General features: G+C 46.3%; 1 protein-coding gene across 1 annotated transcript; it reads right to left on the minus strand.

Annotated features, from left to right (window-relative positions):
- Positions 1-563: 563 nt before the first annotated feature.
- Positions 564-13,947, minus strand: ALKAL1 (ALK and LTK ligand 1). The gene is made up of 6 exons (XM_023248729.1): positions 13,868-13,947; positions 13,178-13,773; positions 6,533-6,586; positions 4,708-4,788; positions 3,549-3,625; positions 564-1,076 (listed from the first exon to the last, which is right to left on the minus strand). The coding sequence occupies exons 1-6, from the start codon at positions 13,945-13,947 to the stop codon at positions 1,047-1,049; spliced, it is 918 nt and encodes a 305-aa protein (XP_023104497.1). The 3' UTR covers positions 564-1,046.
- Positions 13,948-14,266: the final 319 nt, after the last annotated feature.

Genomic DNA, 14,266 nt, shown 5'->3' on the forward strand with positions numbered 1-14,266 from the left:
CAAGCATGGGCTAGCACAGACATGCCCGTGTCCCTGACGCCCACACGACAGAGGACGAGCAGTGAGAGGCAATGCCTGTGCTGGCTATGCCCTGGCAAACCACTCATGCTGTGTCTACTTTAGAAGGATGGGGGTTTTCTATCATTTTACTGTAGGGTTCTCATTTTTACACTGTTGCTTTTACATGAAGCTGTTTCAAAGTATCAGAATGCGATACAGGCTGGCTCAGTCAGGGGAGTGTGCGACTCTCGATCTCAGGGTCATGAGTTCCAGCTCCACAGTACACGTAGAGATTACTTAAAAAAAAAAAAGAAAAGAAAAAATCCAAACAGAGCATCCAGGCAGCCCACATATTCTCCTAACTCCATAACACACAGCTCTCCTCTTTTTATTTAGGACAGCAGTACCATACGCCCAGACTTCAAAAAGACAGGAATTTTCTCAGGAGACTAGTCAGCAGTTTAGAAAATACATATTTATCCATATATACATATGTAGCAATCACATCCCAATAGTATAACTTCTGCGACAGATAGATTCAATTCAAAGAAAAGCAACACAGATCTTTTATATTTCAGTTTTAATAGAATTCATATTTCCAATTAGTGCAGTTAAAGACAAATCTGAATGGATGTATTTAAATATTATTTAAAAGAATTGTAAAAGTGGACCTCATACAGGATTATTCAAAAAAAATATATTACTTAAATCATTTCTCACCAGTACTCTGAGACATAATTTACGTAATTAAATATTTAATTCATACCTATATGGAATATTAACCATATAAGAAAATAATATAATAAAAATAAAAGAATAGCATACTTTTTAATATTCTATTTACATTGCGTGATTTAAGCATTGTTTTAAAACATTTCAAATTACTCTATACACAAAGATAAACCAAGAAAGACTTCGTTCTATGGAAGGACACAACTAATCAATTATTTCTGTAAAATCTCAGATGAGATTTTCATCTTAATACAGCATAAAATTAGATGCTTCCCCTCTTCGTACAGTTAGCATGATTCCAGGCACTTTTTCCTTCAAGTTGCATGTATATTCTTAAGCAATCCCTATCAGGGAGAAGAAGAAAAATGTCATTTATAATCTGGTTTTTAATGTACTTAAAAATATGTATAGTTTTAATATAGTCATATTTTATTTTATTTTGCTTAAAGGATCTGTGGGCTCAATGCATAATCTAATCCTGAGAATATAGGCTAATGTGTGTGTGGAAGGGAAAAGGGTCAATCAGTACTTTTAGATACTTTCAATTATGACTTCCCCACTAAAGTGTTATGATATCTAAATAAACTGAAAAAGGAACTTGGCATCACCTAAATAACTTATAGATATTCCTAAAACGTAGTAATCTGTAATTCTGTGTTTCTAATACCTTGTTAAATAAATAATGAGAAACACATACTCCTACAGAGGAAATCACTAAACCTCTAAACTCTACAGTTTCCAAGGGGGGTATTTATCAGCTCTGTCTTCCATGAATCTAGTCTCAGGGGAAGTTAGCCGGTGGGCAATATTTTGTATTACAGCACAGTACTTGTTTTTTGAGAACTTTTGCAGTTAATATGTTGTTTTGGACTTTATGTTTATTTACTCATTCACATAAAATATGTTAAAACCAAGAAAGATAAATGTGGCTTGATTTAGGTAATTTCAACAGCCTAATGAATTTTCTTTATTTGTTCATGTTTTACATTATTCACAAGGTTTGAGATAGATTGAGAGTAATTAATTCAAGTACCTTGCCATTGAATGCTAAAATGATCTAGCTCATTTTCTTAATCTAAAAAAGAGAATTTTTAAAATTTAGCAACTAAAAATATGCAGAATTAAGAGTGCCCATTATTATTAATTTATCGTCACTATTTATTTATTTATTTATTTATTTAAATGTTTATTTATTTTTCAGAGAGAGACAGAGTGTGAGAGGGGGAGGGAGAGAGGGAAACACAGAATCCAAAGCAGGCTCAACACTACGAGCTGTCAGCACAGAGCCCGATGCAGGACTCGAACTCAAGAACTGCGAGATAATGATCTGAGTCAAAGTCGGAGGCTCAACAGACTGAGCCACCCAGGAGCCCCTATAATTGCTTTTTTTTTTTTAATTTTTTTTTCAACGTTTATTTATTTTTGGGACAGAGAGAGACAGAGCATGAACGGGGGAGGGGCAGAGAGAGAGGGAGACACAGAATCGGAAACAGGCTCCAGGCTCTGAGCCATCAGCCCAGAGCCTGACGCGGGGCTCGAACTCCCGGACCGCGAGATCGTGACCTGGCTAAGTCGGACGCTTAACCGACTGCGCCACCCAGGCGCCCCGATATAATTGCCTTTTAAAGAAGAATAAAAATAGCAATGCAAGTCAGGATTGTCTTAGTAACTGGCACAACAAACCTGTGAAATGAGTTACTTGGGGTAGATTAAGTCACATAGGCCAGATGGAGATATATGTAGATACTTCTAGACTACAGGTATCCCATGACTTCCATTTCTACCCTCACAAGCTATGAAACTAGTTTCTTTAAAGGGACTTGTCCGTGGTACTGAAATACTGACCCCCCGCCCCCTCCCTCCCCCAAACAGGTTGGCTTTGATCTGCACTGGGAAAGAATTACTGAGTAGAAAGATCTTTGCAAAAAATGAATGTCTTTCAGTCTCTTGTATAGAGTCTACTTTTGTAAATATTATAATTTTCATCAGATTTATTTAGGTTATCCAAATACTTTATTACCCTAGGGCTCTTAGGGTAATTTAGCCAGAATGAAAATTCTGACTTACCATTTCAGTCTGGCAAAGTATATGCTAGAGCCGATGATGATTACATGGTTATGTTTTTGACCCCTTGCTTTTTCTTTTATTCTTCCAATACTTTCTCTCTTCTCCTTACCTATCTTGCATAAACCAAAAGTTTAGGACCCAGCGCAACTTTTATTATATCTTTTGACCAGCTGAAAAGAAAATAGAGCTTTAAATAGTTTTGTTCATCTAATGTCTACCTGCATAAGGCTTCTGCACAAAAATAATATAACCCCAAAGGTTGAAATATTTTTAAAAAATCACTCAGGGGGCACCTGGGTGGCTCAGTCGGTAAGCGTCCAACTTCAGCTTGTCATGATCTCACCGTTGATGAGTTCGAGCCCCGCGTCGGGCTCTGTGCTGACAGCTCGGAGCCTGGAGCCTGCTTCAGATTCTGGGTCTCCCTCTCTCTCTGCCCCTCCCCCACTCACACTCTGTCTCTCTCTCCAAAATAAATAAACATTAAAAAAAAAATTAAAAAATCACTCAGGACTGGTAAGGCTGCCAAAAAGCTGTTTACCTTACTTAATTTAATCACTGTTGAGGGCATTTGTAATGAACTCAATAAAGCAGTCTGTGCATTTAGACCAAGCTTTAACACTAAGTAAAAAATCCACAGGTTAAGTTCATTATGTGCTGCTAACATCAGCTATCTGGCTTTTTCAACTGTTCAACATTTCTTAAGAAAGTTAGCCTGTCAAACAGAATAAGAAAAATAAATAAATACATACTCCTAGGGCAGGTCTTGTCTGTGAGCACAGGGGACTCACTGCCAGCCTTGTAAGCAATCTAGCACATCTCTTGTAATCTAGGAAAACATTTAAAGGTCAATCACGTATATAGTTACTACAAGTGTCGGGAAAACCATGTTATTACTGTCACCGATTAATAATGAGAGCTACAATTTAATAAGCACCCAACACAACAAATGTTTAACCGGGGTCTTTTCATGAATTCTCCTCCTAACACAATCAGGGAGATGTTACTGTTGTCTCACTTAAGAGTCAAAGATGAAAACCCAGCGTCCAAATGTCAAGAATCTATCTCATACCCAGCGAGCAGCCTGAGTCCAAAGAGCAAGATGTCCCCACTGTGCCGTGGGATCACTCAGTCTGCTTTGATTCCGGTGTGATTCATTTCCCCAAGTCATTGAACACAAGCAGTTTTGAAAAAAATTATAACAACTCAGACTCAACAACCTGAGTAAAATTGAATATTCCTCGAGATGGCCAATCTAGTGAAGAAGAAGCAAAATGCTTAAAATCCATTTACCTAAAAAGGGAAGTTTAGGTTCAGAAAGGCATGTAAAAACAGCTGAATTAGCTCACGTGATCATGATTTAGGCAGTTTCAATGACAGCATTTAAAATATTACGTTTGAAACGACTATTAACTTCAGTAACTTAAGTGTCCAAAAGAATTCATTAGAGCAACCCTTAAAACACTATGCTACCATTGTTGAGAACAACGGATCACTCGTTGTATAAATGATACAATATGAAACTGTTTAAAATAACTTAAGAGGAAATTCTGACTTCCCCTTCACCATCATCCTATTTTTGTGTTTCATTTATATGACAAAGCACTTTATGCCAAGGAATTTGAAAAACGATAAAAGGTTTAAATCTCCGACAAACATTTCATCCAGTAAGGAAATCTGGCTATTTTCAGATTTGGATCTAGTCCCAATTATGAAGTTCCGTTCCTTACACTGTCAACGACACACACAAACGTTACTTAAGTACTGTCAGTGTTATAAATAGCATCTCATACAATGTTTAGTCTATTTCCAGCTACAGAGAGTGGAAGTTTAAAATTACATGCATTTATTGCTGGATACAGACTTTTTCTAAAAGAAAAAAAAAACCACACAACTATCCAAACTACTTACAAGCTGGCGTTGAACAATCCCTGGTATTGTGATACAGTCGGTGGAAATGTATGCTACATTCATCTGGAAACGTGATTGGCCCTATGGGAAAAGAAAAGAACGTTTATGATAAACATGGGCATGTCTTCCAAACAGATTTGCTAGCCTTTATGGGTGGAGACATCACAACTGTAGCTTAACACCCTTCCATGCCCTTAAAAGAACTTGTCTGGAAGCACTTCTTATCTTGGCTCTGTGGGAGGCAGTACATTGTAATCTCTGAAAAACCATCTAAATTCACTATCAATTCTCAACATTTCACATAATGGAACCTTCAGTTTCTAAAGAACTCTTTAGAATAACTAAGAGAGAAAAGCTCTAGACAGAAAAAAAAAATCTCTAGAAAGCAAATCAAGAGGATGTGAAAAATAAAAAAAATAAATATCTTTGGTCCCCTCTTTCTGTTCTTCAGTGTTTTAATTTTTTTAAATATTTATTTATTTTTGAGAGAGGGAGACAGACTGCGAGCAGGGGAGGGGCAGAGAGACAGGGAGACACAGAATCTAAAGCAGGCTCCAGGCCTGAGCTGTGAGCACAGAGCCAGACGCGGGGCTCAAACTCACGGACCGGGAGATCATGACCCGAGCCGAAGTCGGATGCCTAACTGACTGAGTGCCACTCAGGCACCCCTCTTCAATTTTTTATTTAATAGGAATTAATGTTTATATGCAGAGAGCCTTATTCCATTTTCTAATTATAGTAATTTGTGTCTTATTAGTGTCAAGGACTATTGTAAAGTGAACAGGGCCTTGAGACTTCCTTTTTATTGCCACAAATCCCAGACAGTCCCCACCAAAATTCACCTCTATATCTGGAGTCTGGCGTTCTGGAAGTGGTAGAAGGGCCCACAGTGGCGTGAACAGAGTACCTAGACACAATACTGGGACATTCCTTACACTTGCTGGGGCTCAGGGGGGGTCTTGGCTTGAGACGCAAAACCATTGTTCTGAAGTTGATTAACGAACATGGCCGCTGGCTTCGGTTAAGTGGGGAAAACTGTATCTTCCCCAGCTTATAGGCCTGAGATGTAAACCAAGGAAAGGTAGCTGGGACGATTAGGAATGGCCAGGCAAGAGGAATGGTCAGGATGGGGGTGCTTGGTTCAAAACAATTTAGTGATTTGCTAGAACTGGAGGCACAGGATGCTTTCCAATGATCTCACAAAGTTGATATGAAGAACAAAACAGTATCATGGAAGAGTATTTCATGCTTAAGGTATGGTGTACAAAAGCCCGTCTTTCCCCTAGACAAAAAAACCTCTATTGCCCCCATCAGCTGGAGAGCCTGGTCTAAATTCCTTACATTCTCTTTAGGACCCTTCACAGTATGACTCTAGCCTACATTTTCAGCCATAGTTTTACCCAGTGGCCACACACACCTTTACCTAACCATACCCCACAGTGTACCCACACCGTCTACCTGTCCTGCCCCCAAACTACCATGTTCTCAAAGAATTCCTTGTGACCAGAATGCTTCTCTCATCCAGGAAAGTACCATTCATTCCTTAGAGCCCAACATAAGTACAGTGTCGACTACAAGCCTATCCTGCTGGTTCTTGGCAAAATTACTCACTTTCTGCGTATCCCTAAAACTGTATTTACACTTCTATTACTTACCAAGATCGGGATTATATTACCATTAATACAAGTTAATGGCATCTGTCCACTTCCCTAACTGGACTGCTGAGATTCTTACAGACATTTCTCTTCAAATGCCAAGTGCCTAACACAGGAATTTGCACACAATCTTTCTATTTAATTGAGTCACTGGTAAATTTTGTGCTTACCTGTGAAATGCTTTATTAATTTGTCTTTTAAGTTCGAATCTTTTAGGAACATTTCTGCAAAGAAAAAAAAAAGTTTTAGGATTCGTGGGAGGCATTTCCATCATGAAAAACATCCTTACAAATAGGCTATAACGACAGGCACCTGACTCATGAACTCACAGTGGGTCGTGCAGCCGATTCCAAATCTGTATCTCTAGCCCTGAAGGTTCCCTGGGGGCTCCAGACCTCCCCCGGGGCTACCTGCTTGCCCCTACCACTCTATCCAGGAAACTTACAGGCCTCTCAAAAGTACACAGCCAGACATGAACGTCTGATTTCCCTGCTGTCCCAGGCTCGCATCTCCCCCACACTCCCTGGTCTCCTACCTGGCATCACTCTCTACTCTTGGCTCGGGCCAGATATCAAGAAGACATGCTTGACTTTCCTCTTTCCCTGTCTGCTATATACGATCCATTACTTGATTTCATATATTCCACCTGCAAAAATGACCTGAGACCCATACACCTGTGTTTCCTCTCATTACCACGAGACTGGTCCAAGCCGTCATACTTTCACGACTGCACCCGGCCAACAGCCTCCTGATGGGTCTTCTCCGTCCCCAACCCACTCTCCCCATCACAGCGGGAACAAATGAACGGAAATGGGCTCCAGGCCAGGATGTTCTCCCACTTAAAGGGCTTTGCACTTTAGTTTTTTTTTTTTTTAACTTTTATTTTAGTTATTTATTTATTTATTTTGAGAGAGAGAGAAAGCGCGAGCACGGGAGGGGCAGAGAGAGAGTCAGAATCCCAAGCAGGTTCTGTGCTGCCAGTGCAGAGCCGGATGCAGGGCTGGAGCACACGAATCACGACCTGAGCCCAAGTCAGACGCTTAACCGACTGAGCCACCCAGGCACCCTGGGAAGGTACACATTTTAAATAAATTACCCCCTCTTGTACACCCCCACTGCACACTTTCTAACTTCTATAAAGGAAATTGTCACATTCCGATTAGCATAATAGTGAACTATGGACATGTCTGGCTCCAAGCAATATTGTGGGCTCTTATGTTTGTAAGTTTATTTATTTATTTTGAGAGAAAGACGGAGAGGGCAAGCAGGGGAGGGGCAGAGAGAGACAGAGAGAGACAGAGAGAGACAGAGAGAGAGAGAGAGAGAGAGAGAATCCCAAGCAGGCTCTGCACTGTCAGCGTGGAGCCAGATGCAGAGCTCAAACCCACAAACTGTGAGATCATGACCTGAGCAGAAACCAAGAGTCAGACCCTTAAGTGACTGAACCACCCAGGCACCCCTGTTTTGTACCTATGTCTAATGATATAATATATAATTATGAAAAAACAATTATGAGAAGTTTAACCAATACAAATGCCTATGTCAAAAATCAATGCATTACTGGATTATGTGAAACAGTGAATAAAAACTTGTGGTTGGTATATCTATTTGCAGCCCCCCACGGGCAGCACACATCAGTCTCACTAGGCCCACCTTCAAGACACTAAGTGATGTCTGTTGCCTAAACTGACCCTGTTATCAGCGCCAGTAAAGAGAAGACCCGAAGCAAGGAAGAGGGTGGAAACCAAGAGTCAGACACTGGACCGACCCAGCCACCCATGCGCCCTCGTGGGCTTCTTAAGGAAAGGGACGATGTCTTGTTCATGTGTTATCACCTGCAGGATGTACAATAGTGCCTTGTGGACGGAACATCTAGAAAATGTTTAAGGAATTAAACGCTGAGAGGATGACCCCTCGAGGAGGTTGTTACCTTTGAAATGAAAACAATCAATGCTTTGCTTGAGCTCAGACAGGTCGCCAAGAGAAACCATACTTTCAATACACTGGAATTGTCATTTCAAAGTACAAACATAACATAGGAACACATAGCAGGTTGACGTGAAGGAAACAGAGAAGTGATCATTGAGTTGACACCCCAAGTGGTAAGCAAGAGATGTCTAGGTAAGAAGAGACTGGACGAACGCCCTAGAACAATAACAAAGAAAGGAGATCTCCAGGAAGATGAAGACTGACAGGTGGCTCCTGGCCGACGAGCGGAGCCCAGGGGCGCGGTGGGCAGGAACAGAGAACGGAGGGCCAGCCGGCACCCGGGCAAAGGTGGTGAAGAAGGGGAAATCATGCCTTTCCAATTCCTGTATTTCTGAGGCTTTAACATCTGAAGCCTTGCTGGCCCCGGAGAGATGGCCCCTCTCGGAGCTGGCCAGCGATTCCCGGAGAAAGAAAGCCCGAGCACACCTTTCATCTGCAAACCAACCAATCCACAGCCCAGGCCCCTACGACCGGCCTCATCCAGTCCTCACACTCAAGGCCAATATTCCCCGCCCTCATTCCCCAGGGCCAAGAACCAAACAGGTACATACCGCCCTACACTCCGGAGCCCGCCGAAATCATTCCAACTGGCCGGTCCTAAACCAGCTCACCTTGCCCCTCCTGAAGAAACCACTCTGCTCCCGACCAAACCTGGCGCTTCCCCGTCTGCTCCTAGGGGCACGCCGTGACCTGGTTTCTAGGGAACTGTGAGCAAAACTTCTTCCTTCACGACAGTCATTTCCAGGTCTTGCCATGCCCAACTGAAAACAAATCCCGCGTACATCTCAAAACACGAGCGGTGGTGGATACAGGCATACCTTGAAAATATTCCAGGTTCGGTTTCAGACCACCACAGTAAAGCAAGCCAAGTTCATCTCTGATTTCCCAGTGCCCACGAAGGTTATGTTTATATTATACTGTAGTCTGTTAAGCGTGAGATAGCATTACATCTTTTTTTTTTAAAGTACATCTTGGGGCGCCTGGGTGGCTCTGTCGGTTAAGCGTTCGACTTCAGCTCAGGTCATGATCTCACAGTTCGTGAGTTCGAGCCCCACGTCGGGCTCTGTGCTGACAGCTCAGAGTCTGGAGCCTGCTTTGGATTCTGCGTCTCCCTCCTCCCCTGCTTATGTGCACTCTCTCTCTCTCTCAAAAATAAACATCAAAAAAAATTTTTGTAATAAATAAAAATTTAAAAAGTACATATCTTAGGGGTACCTAGGTGGCTCAGTCGATTGAGCATCTAACTCCTAATTTCGGCTCAGGCTATGATCTCAAGGTTCTTGAGTTCGAGCCCCACCTCAGTCTCTGTACTAGTGATGTGGGCCTGCTTAGGATTCTTTCTCTCTCCTTCTCTGCCCCTCCCCCGTGCTCGCTCTCTCTCTCTCTCTCTCTCTCTCTCTCAAAATAAATAAACTTTTTAAAAAAGTACATATCTTGGGGCACCTGGGTGGCTCAGTCAGTTAAACATCCAACTTTGGCTCAGGTCATGATTTCATGGTCTGGGGATTCGAGCCCCATGTCGGGCTCTGTGCTGACAGTTCAGAGCCTGGAGCCTGTTTCAGATTCTGTGTCTCCCTCTCTCTCTGCCCCTCCCCTGTTCATGTTCTTGTCTCTCTCTGTCTCAAAAATAAATAAACTTTTAAAAAAAGTACATATCTTGGGGCGCGTGGGTGGCTCAGTCGATTAAACGTCCAACTTCAGCTTGGGTCATGATCTCACGGTTGGTGGGTTCGAGCCCCACGTCGGGCTCTGTGCTGACAGCTCAGAGCCTGGAGCCTGCCTCCGATTCTGTGTCTCACTCTCTCTCTCTGCCCCTCCCCCGCTCATGCTCTATCAAAAAATGCATAAATGTTAAAAAAAATTGTTTTTCTTAAAGTACATATCTTAATTAAAACATACTTTATTGCTGAAAAGTGCTATCACCTGAGGCTTCAGCAAGTCATAATCATTTTGCTGGTGGCGGGGGTGGGGGGGGTCTTGCATCACATGATGGCTGCTGACTCATCAGGCTGGTGGCTGCTGAAGGCCGAGGTGGCTGGGGCCATTTCTTAAAATAAGATAGGACAACAGTGAAATTTGCTGCATCACCTCATTCTTCCTTTGGTGAACGATTTCTCCGTAGCATGTGATGCCGTTTGATAGCATTTTGTTCACGGCAGAACTCCTTTGAAAACTGGATTCAGTTTTCTCAAATCCTGCCACTGCTCTATCAACAAAGTGTATGGAACATTCTGAATCCGTGACTGTCAGTTCAACAGAATTCACAGCATCTTCACCAGGAGGAGTAGGTTCCATCCTAAGAAACTACTTTTCTTGGCTCATCCGTGCGAAGCAGCTCCTGATCCGTAAAAGTCTGATGGTGACATGGCAGCAATCCCGTCACGTGTTCAGGCTCCACTTCCGGCTCTAGTTCTCGTGCTGTTTCCATCGCACCTGCACTTGCTTCCTCCCTGAAGTCCGGAACCCCGTAATGTCATCCATCAGGGTTGGAAGCAACTGCTCCCAAAATGCTTGTCCCTATTGATATTCTGACCTGTTCCCGTGCGTCAGGAATGTTCTTAATGGCCTCTAGAACGGTGAGTCCTTTCCAGAAAGGTTTTCGATATGCTCACCCAGATCCATCACAGGAGTCACTGTTTGGCAGCTATGGTCTTGTGAAATGTACTGCTTAAATGATAAGCCTTGAAAGTCCAAATTACTCCTTGACCCATGGGCTGCGGAACGGATGTTGTGTTAGCAGACCTGCTAACGACATTAATGTCATTCTACGTCTCCATCAGAGCTCTTGGGTGACCAGGTGCATTGTCAATGAGCGGTAATATTTTGAAAGGAAATCTTATTTCTGAGCAGTAAGGAGATCTCAGCAATGGGCTTAAAATATTCGGCAAACCAGGTTGTAAAAAGATGTGCTGTCATCCAGGCTTTGTTCCATTTGTAGAACACAGGCACAGGAGATTTAGCATAACTCCTAAGGGCCCTAGGATTTGTGGAATAGTAAATGAGTGCTGGCTTCCATTTAGAGTCACCAGCTGCATTAGCCCTAACCAGAGAATCAGCCTGTCCTTTGAAGCTCTGAAGGCAGACGTTGACTCCTCTCCAGCTATGAAAGTCCTAGATGGCATCTCCTTCCAATAGAAGGCTGTTTCATCTGTATTGAAGTTCCGTTGTTCAGTGTAGCGACTTACGTTAATGATCTCGGCTACACCTCCTGGATAACTTGCCGAAGCTTCCACATCAGCCCTTGCTACTCAGCTTTGCACTTTTTTATTATGCCGACGGCTTCTCTCCTTGAGCCTCAGGAGCCAACCTCCGCTCGCCTCCAACTTTTCTTCTGCGGTCTCTCAGCGTCCGCGGAATCGAAGAGAGTTCGGGACCTTGTTCCGGTTTAGGCTTTGGCTTAAGGGAATCTCGTGGCTGGTCTGATCTTCGCTCCAGGTCATTGAAACTTTCCCCATGTCAGCAACAAGGCTGTTTTGCTTTCGCATCATTTGTGCGTTCGCTGGAGCAACGCTTGTCATTTCCTTCAAGAACTTCGCCTTGGCATTTGCAACTTGGCTAAGTGTCTGGTGCCACAGGCCTAGCTTTGGGTCTGTCTTGCCTTCCTCGCCAAGCTGAAGAGTTTCCAGCTTTTGATTGACAGACATGTGACACTCCTTTCACTTCAACACTAAGAGGCCGCGGCAGGATTATTAATTGGCCTAATTTCCAATACTGGAGTGTCTGGGGAATGGGGACACCCGAGGAGAGGGGCCAGCAGTGGTCTCATAAGCGGCCCCTCCCCACTGCTCTGGCCTCACGTTGCCTTGCCTTACTTCCGTGGTCACCACACTGTCTCCTGGCCTCCCCACCCCCCCCCCCACCCGTGTCCCCCAGGGGCTGAGGTAGAGCTGGGCTGCGTGAAGCGGCCAAAACAATGTTTCCCCAGAGTGCGCTCCTTCAAAACCAGTTCTGTGAGCTGCAAATAAAGAATAAATGCTAGATTTTGAAAAGAGAGAGAAAGAGAGAGAGAGAGAGAGGGCAAGAGAGCAGGGGAGGGGCAGAGAAAGAGGGAGAGACTCCCGAGCGGACTCTGAGCTGTCAGCGGCTAGCCTGACGAGGGGCTCGATCTTACTTACAACCACAAGATCAGGACCTGAGCTCAAGTTATGAGCCAGAGGCACAACGGACTCAGCCAGCAGGCGCCCCCATCCTGGACTTCTGTACCTTGGGGAGTCTCATGACCTCTATCTATGTTGACTAGTTTTGTTCCCCCTCCTTCCTTCATCCCCTCCCTGGGCGGCTAAGTAGCCAGAGATCTGAGTTTCCAGGGCTGATTTGGGAGCCTGGCCTCGGGAAGGTGCGAGTTAACGACAGCCACCTCGGCCGGCTCAAAACCGCGTGCGCCTTAAGCATTCCCGGGGGCCAGCTAGAAGAGGGAAGCAAAGCGGGGCTCCCCGAGCCCGGTCAGGCTGTGTCTGCGTGTTCAGGCAGGGTTCTTGCTCAGTTCTCGAGGCCCGGTCAGACCCAGGAGGAGGGGCTTCCAGGGCGGGAACCGCGCGCCAGGCCCGGGTCGGCGGAGGCCGACCGCGGGGTTTCGGCCGCTGCACCTGCCTCCGGCAAGGGCCTCCCTCGCCGGGTCACGCCGGTTCCTTCGTGAGACGGGGTTTTTTTGCTACTTAAGTCTCGACAAGGCGAAGTCTAATAAACTCCTTACCTGCTTCCCTGAGAACCAGTCATGTGCAGAGACGGTCCGGTCCCTGCCCTGCTGAACTCCGGTGTCCCGCAGCGGGCAGCCCCCGAACACCCAGGGTCAGAGCGCACGTCCGGCCGCGACGGGGACCGCTTACCTGTGCTCCGGGTGGCCCTGGCCGCGGGGAGAAACGGCCACGGCTGGGGTTCCTGGTCCGTGGCACGGGCTCCTCGGCGACCCCGGGGCCTCGCCTGGGCCCCGGGTAGGGACAACGCCAGCGCGAGCAGGAGCAGCAGGGGCAGCAGGGCGCCAGGCTTAGCGGGCCGCATGTCTGCGCGCCGGGACGTCCCGAAGGGCGGGTCCCCGAGGCAGGTGTGTGCGCGCCGGGAGCCGGGGTGTCCGCGACCTCGGGCGGGGGCGGCGTCCAGCTGGGGCCGCGCGGGGACTCGGCCCGCGGGGGCCGACACCTGCGCGCCTCCGGGTCGCGGGACGGGGACGCGGGGCGGAGGCTGGGGGGGGGGCGCAGGATGGTCCCAGGGGACGAGGGCGAGTCCCGGCGCACGCGACTCCGCGGCACACGCGAGCCTCGGACTCGGCTGGTCTTCGCGACCTCGGACACCGGGTCTCGGCTCACGGAACCCGCAACTTCCAGGTCGGGACGCGGCCGCCCGGGGCTGCGGGGTGCGGAGCGCACGGGGCGCCAGAGGCCGGCGGTGCCTGGAGGCGCGAACCAGCCGGTGCAGGAGGCGCGACCTGCCGGGGGCGGCCCGGCCCGGGCGCTAAGTGTCCTCCGGGCGGCTGCGGGGGCGGGGCCGCCACCTGGGAGGGCGGCGCCGGGCCCGCCCACCGCCCACGCCCGGCGGCCCCGGCTCCCCGCGGGGGTTCCCCCAGGACTCCCCGCTGGAGTGCTCCCACGGAGGAGGTCATCGGGGTTTACCCGCGAGCGCAAGGCCGCAGCCGGCTCGATTTTTTTTTCTTTTTTTTTTTAAGATCGAGAACTCTCCAAATGTTTCGTCCGATGCCACCAATACAAAGAGGAGATGGAGTCCACCCGCTCTGATTAAAGCGGGCATCTCTGATCAAACTGTGCCGAGAAAATAGTCCCAAGGGCGAGCCAACAGTTTTTCTAGACCTGGAATTAACAACCCGTCCCGGGAGCTGGGGCGACATAGCAGGCTCTTCAAGAGCCCTGCAAATGGAACTTTACAGAGAAAGATGTTGTACAGGTGAATCGCTTTACTATTGT

Source organism: Felis catus, chromosome F2 (genome assembly GCF_018350175.1).
Source record: "Felis catus isolate Fca126 chromosome F2, F.catus_Fca126_mat1.0, whole genome shotgun sequence".
In the NCBI taxonomy this organism is placed as follows: domain Eukaryota; kingdom Metazoa; phylum Chordata; class Mammalia; order Carnivora; family Felidae; genus Felis; species Felis catus.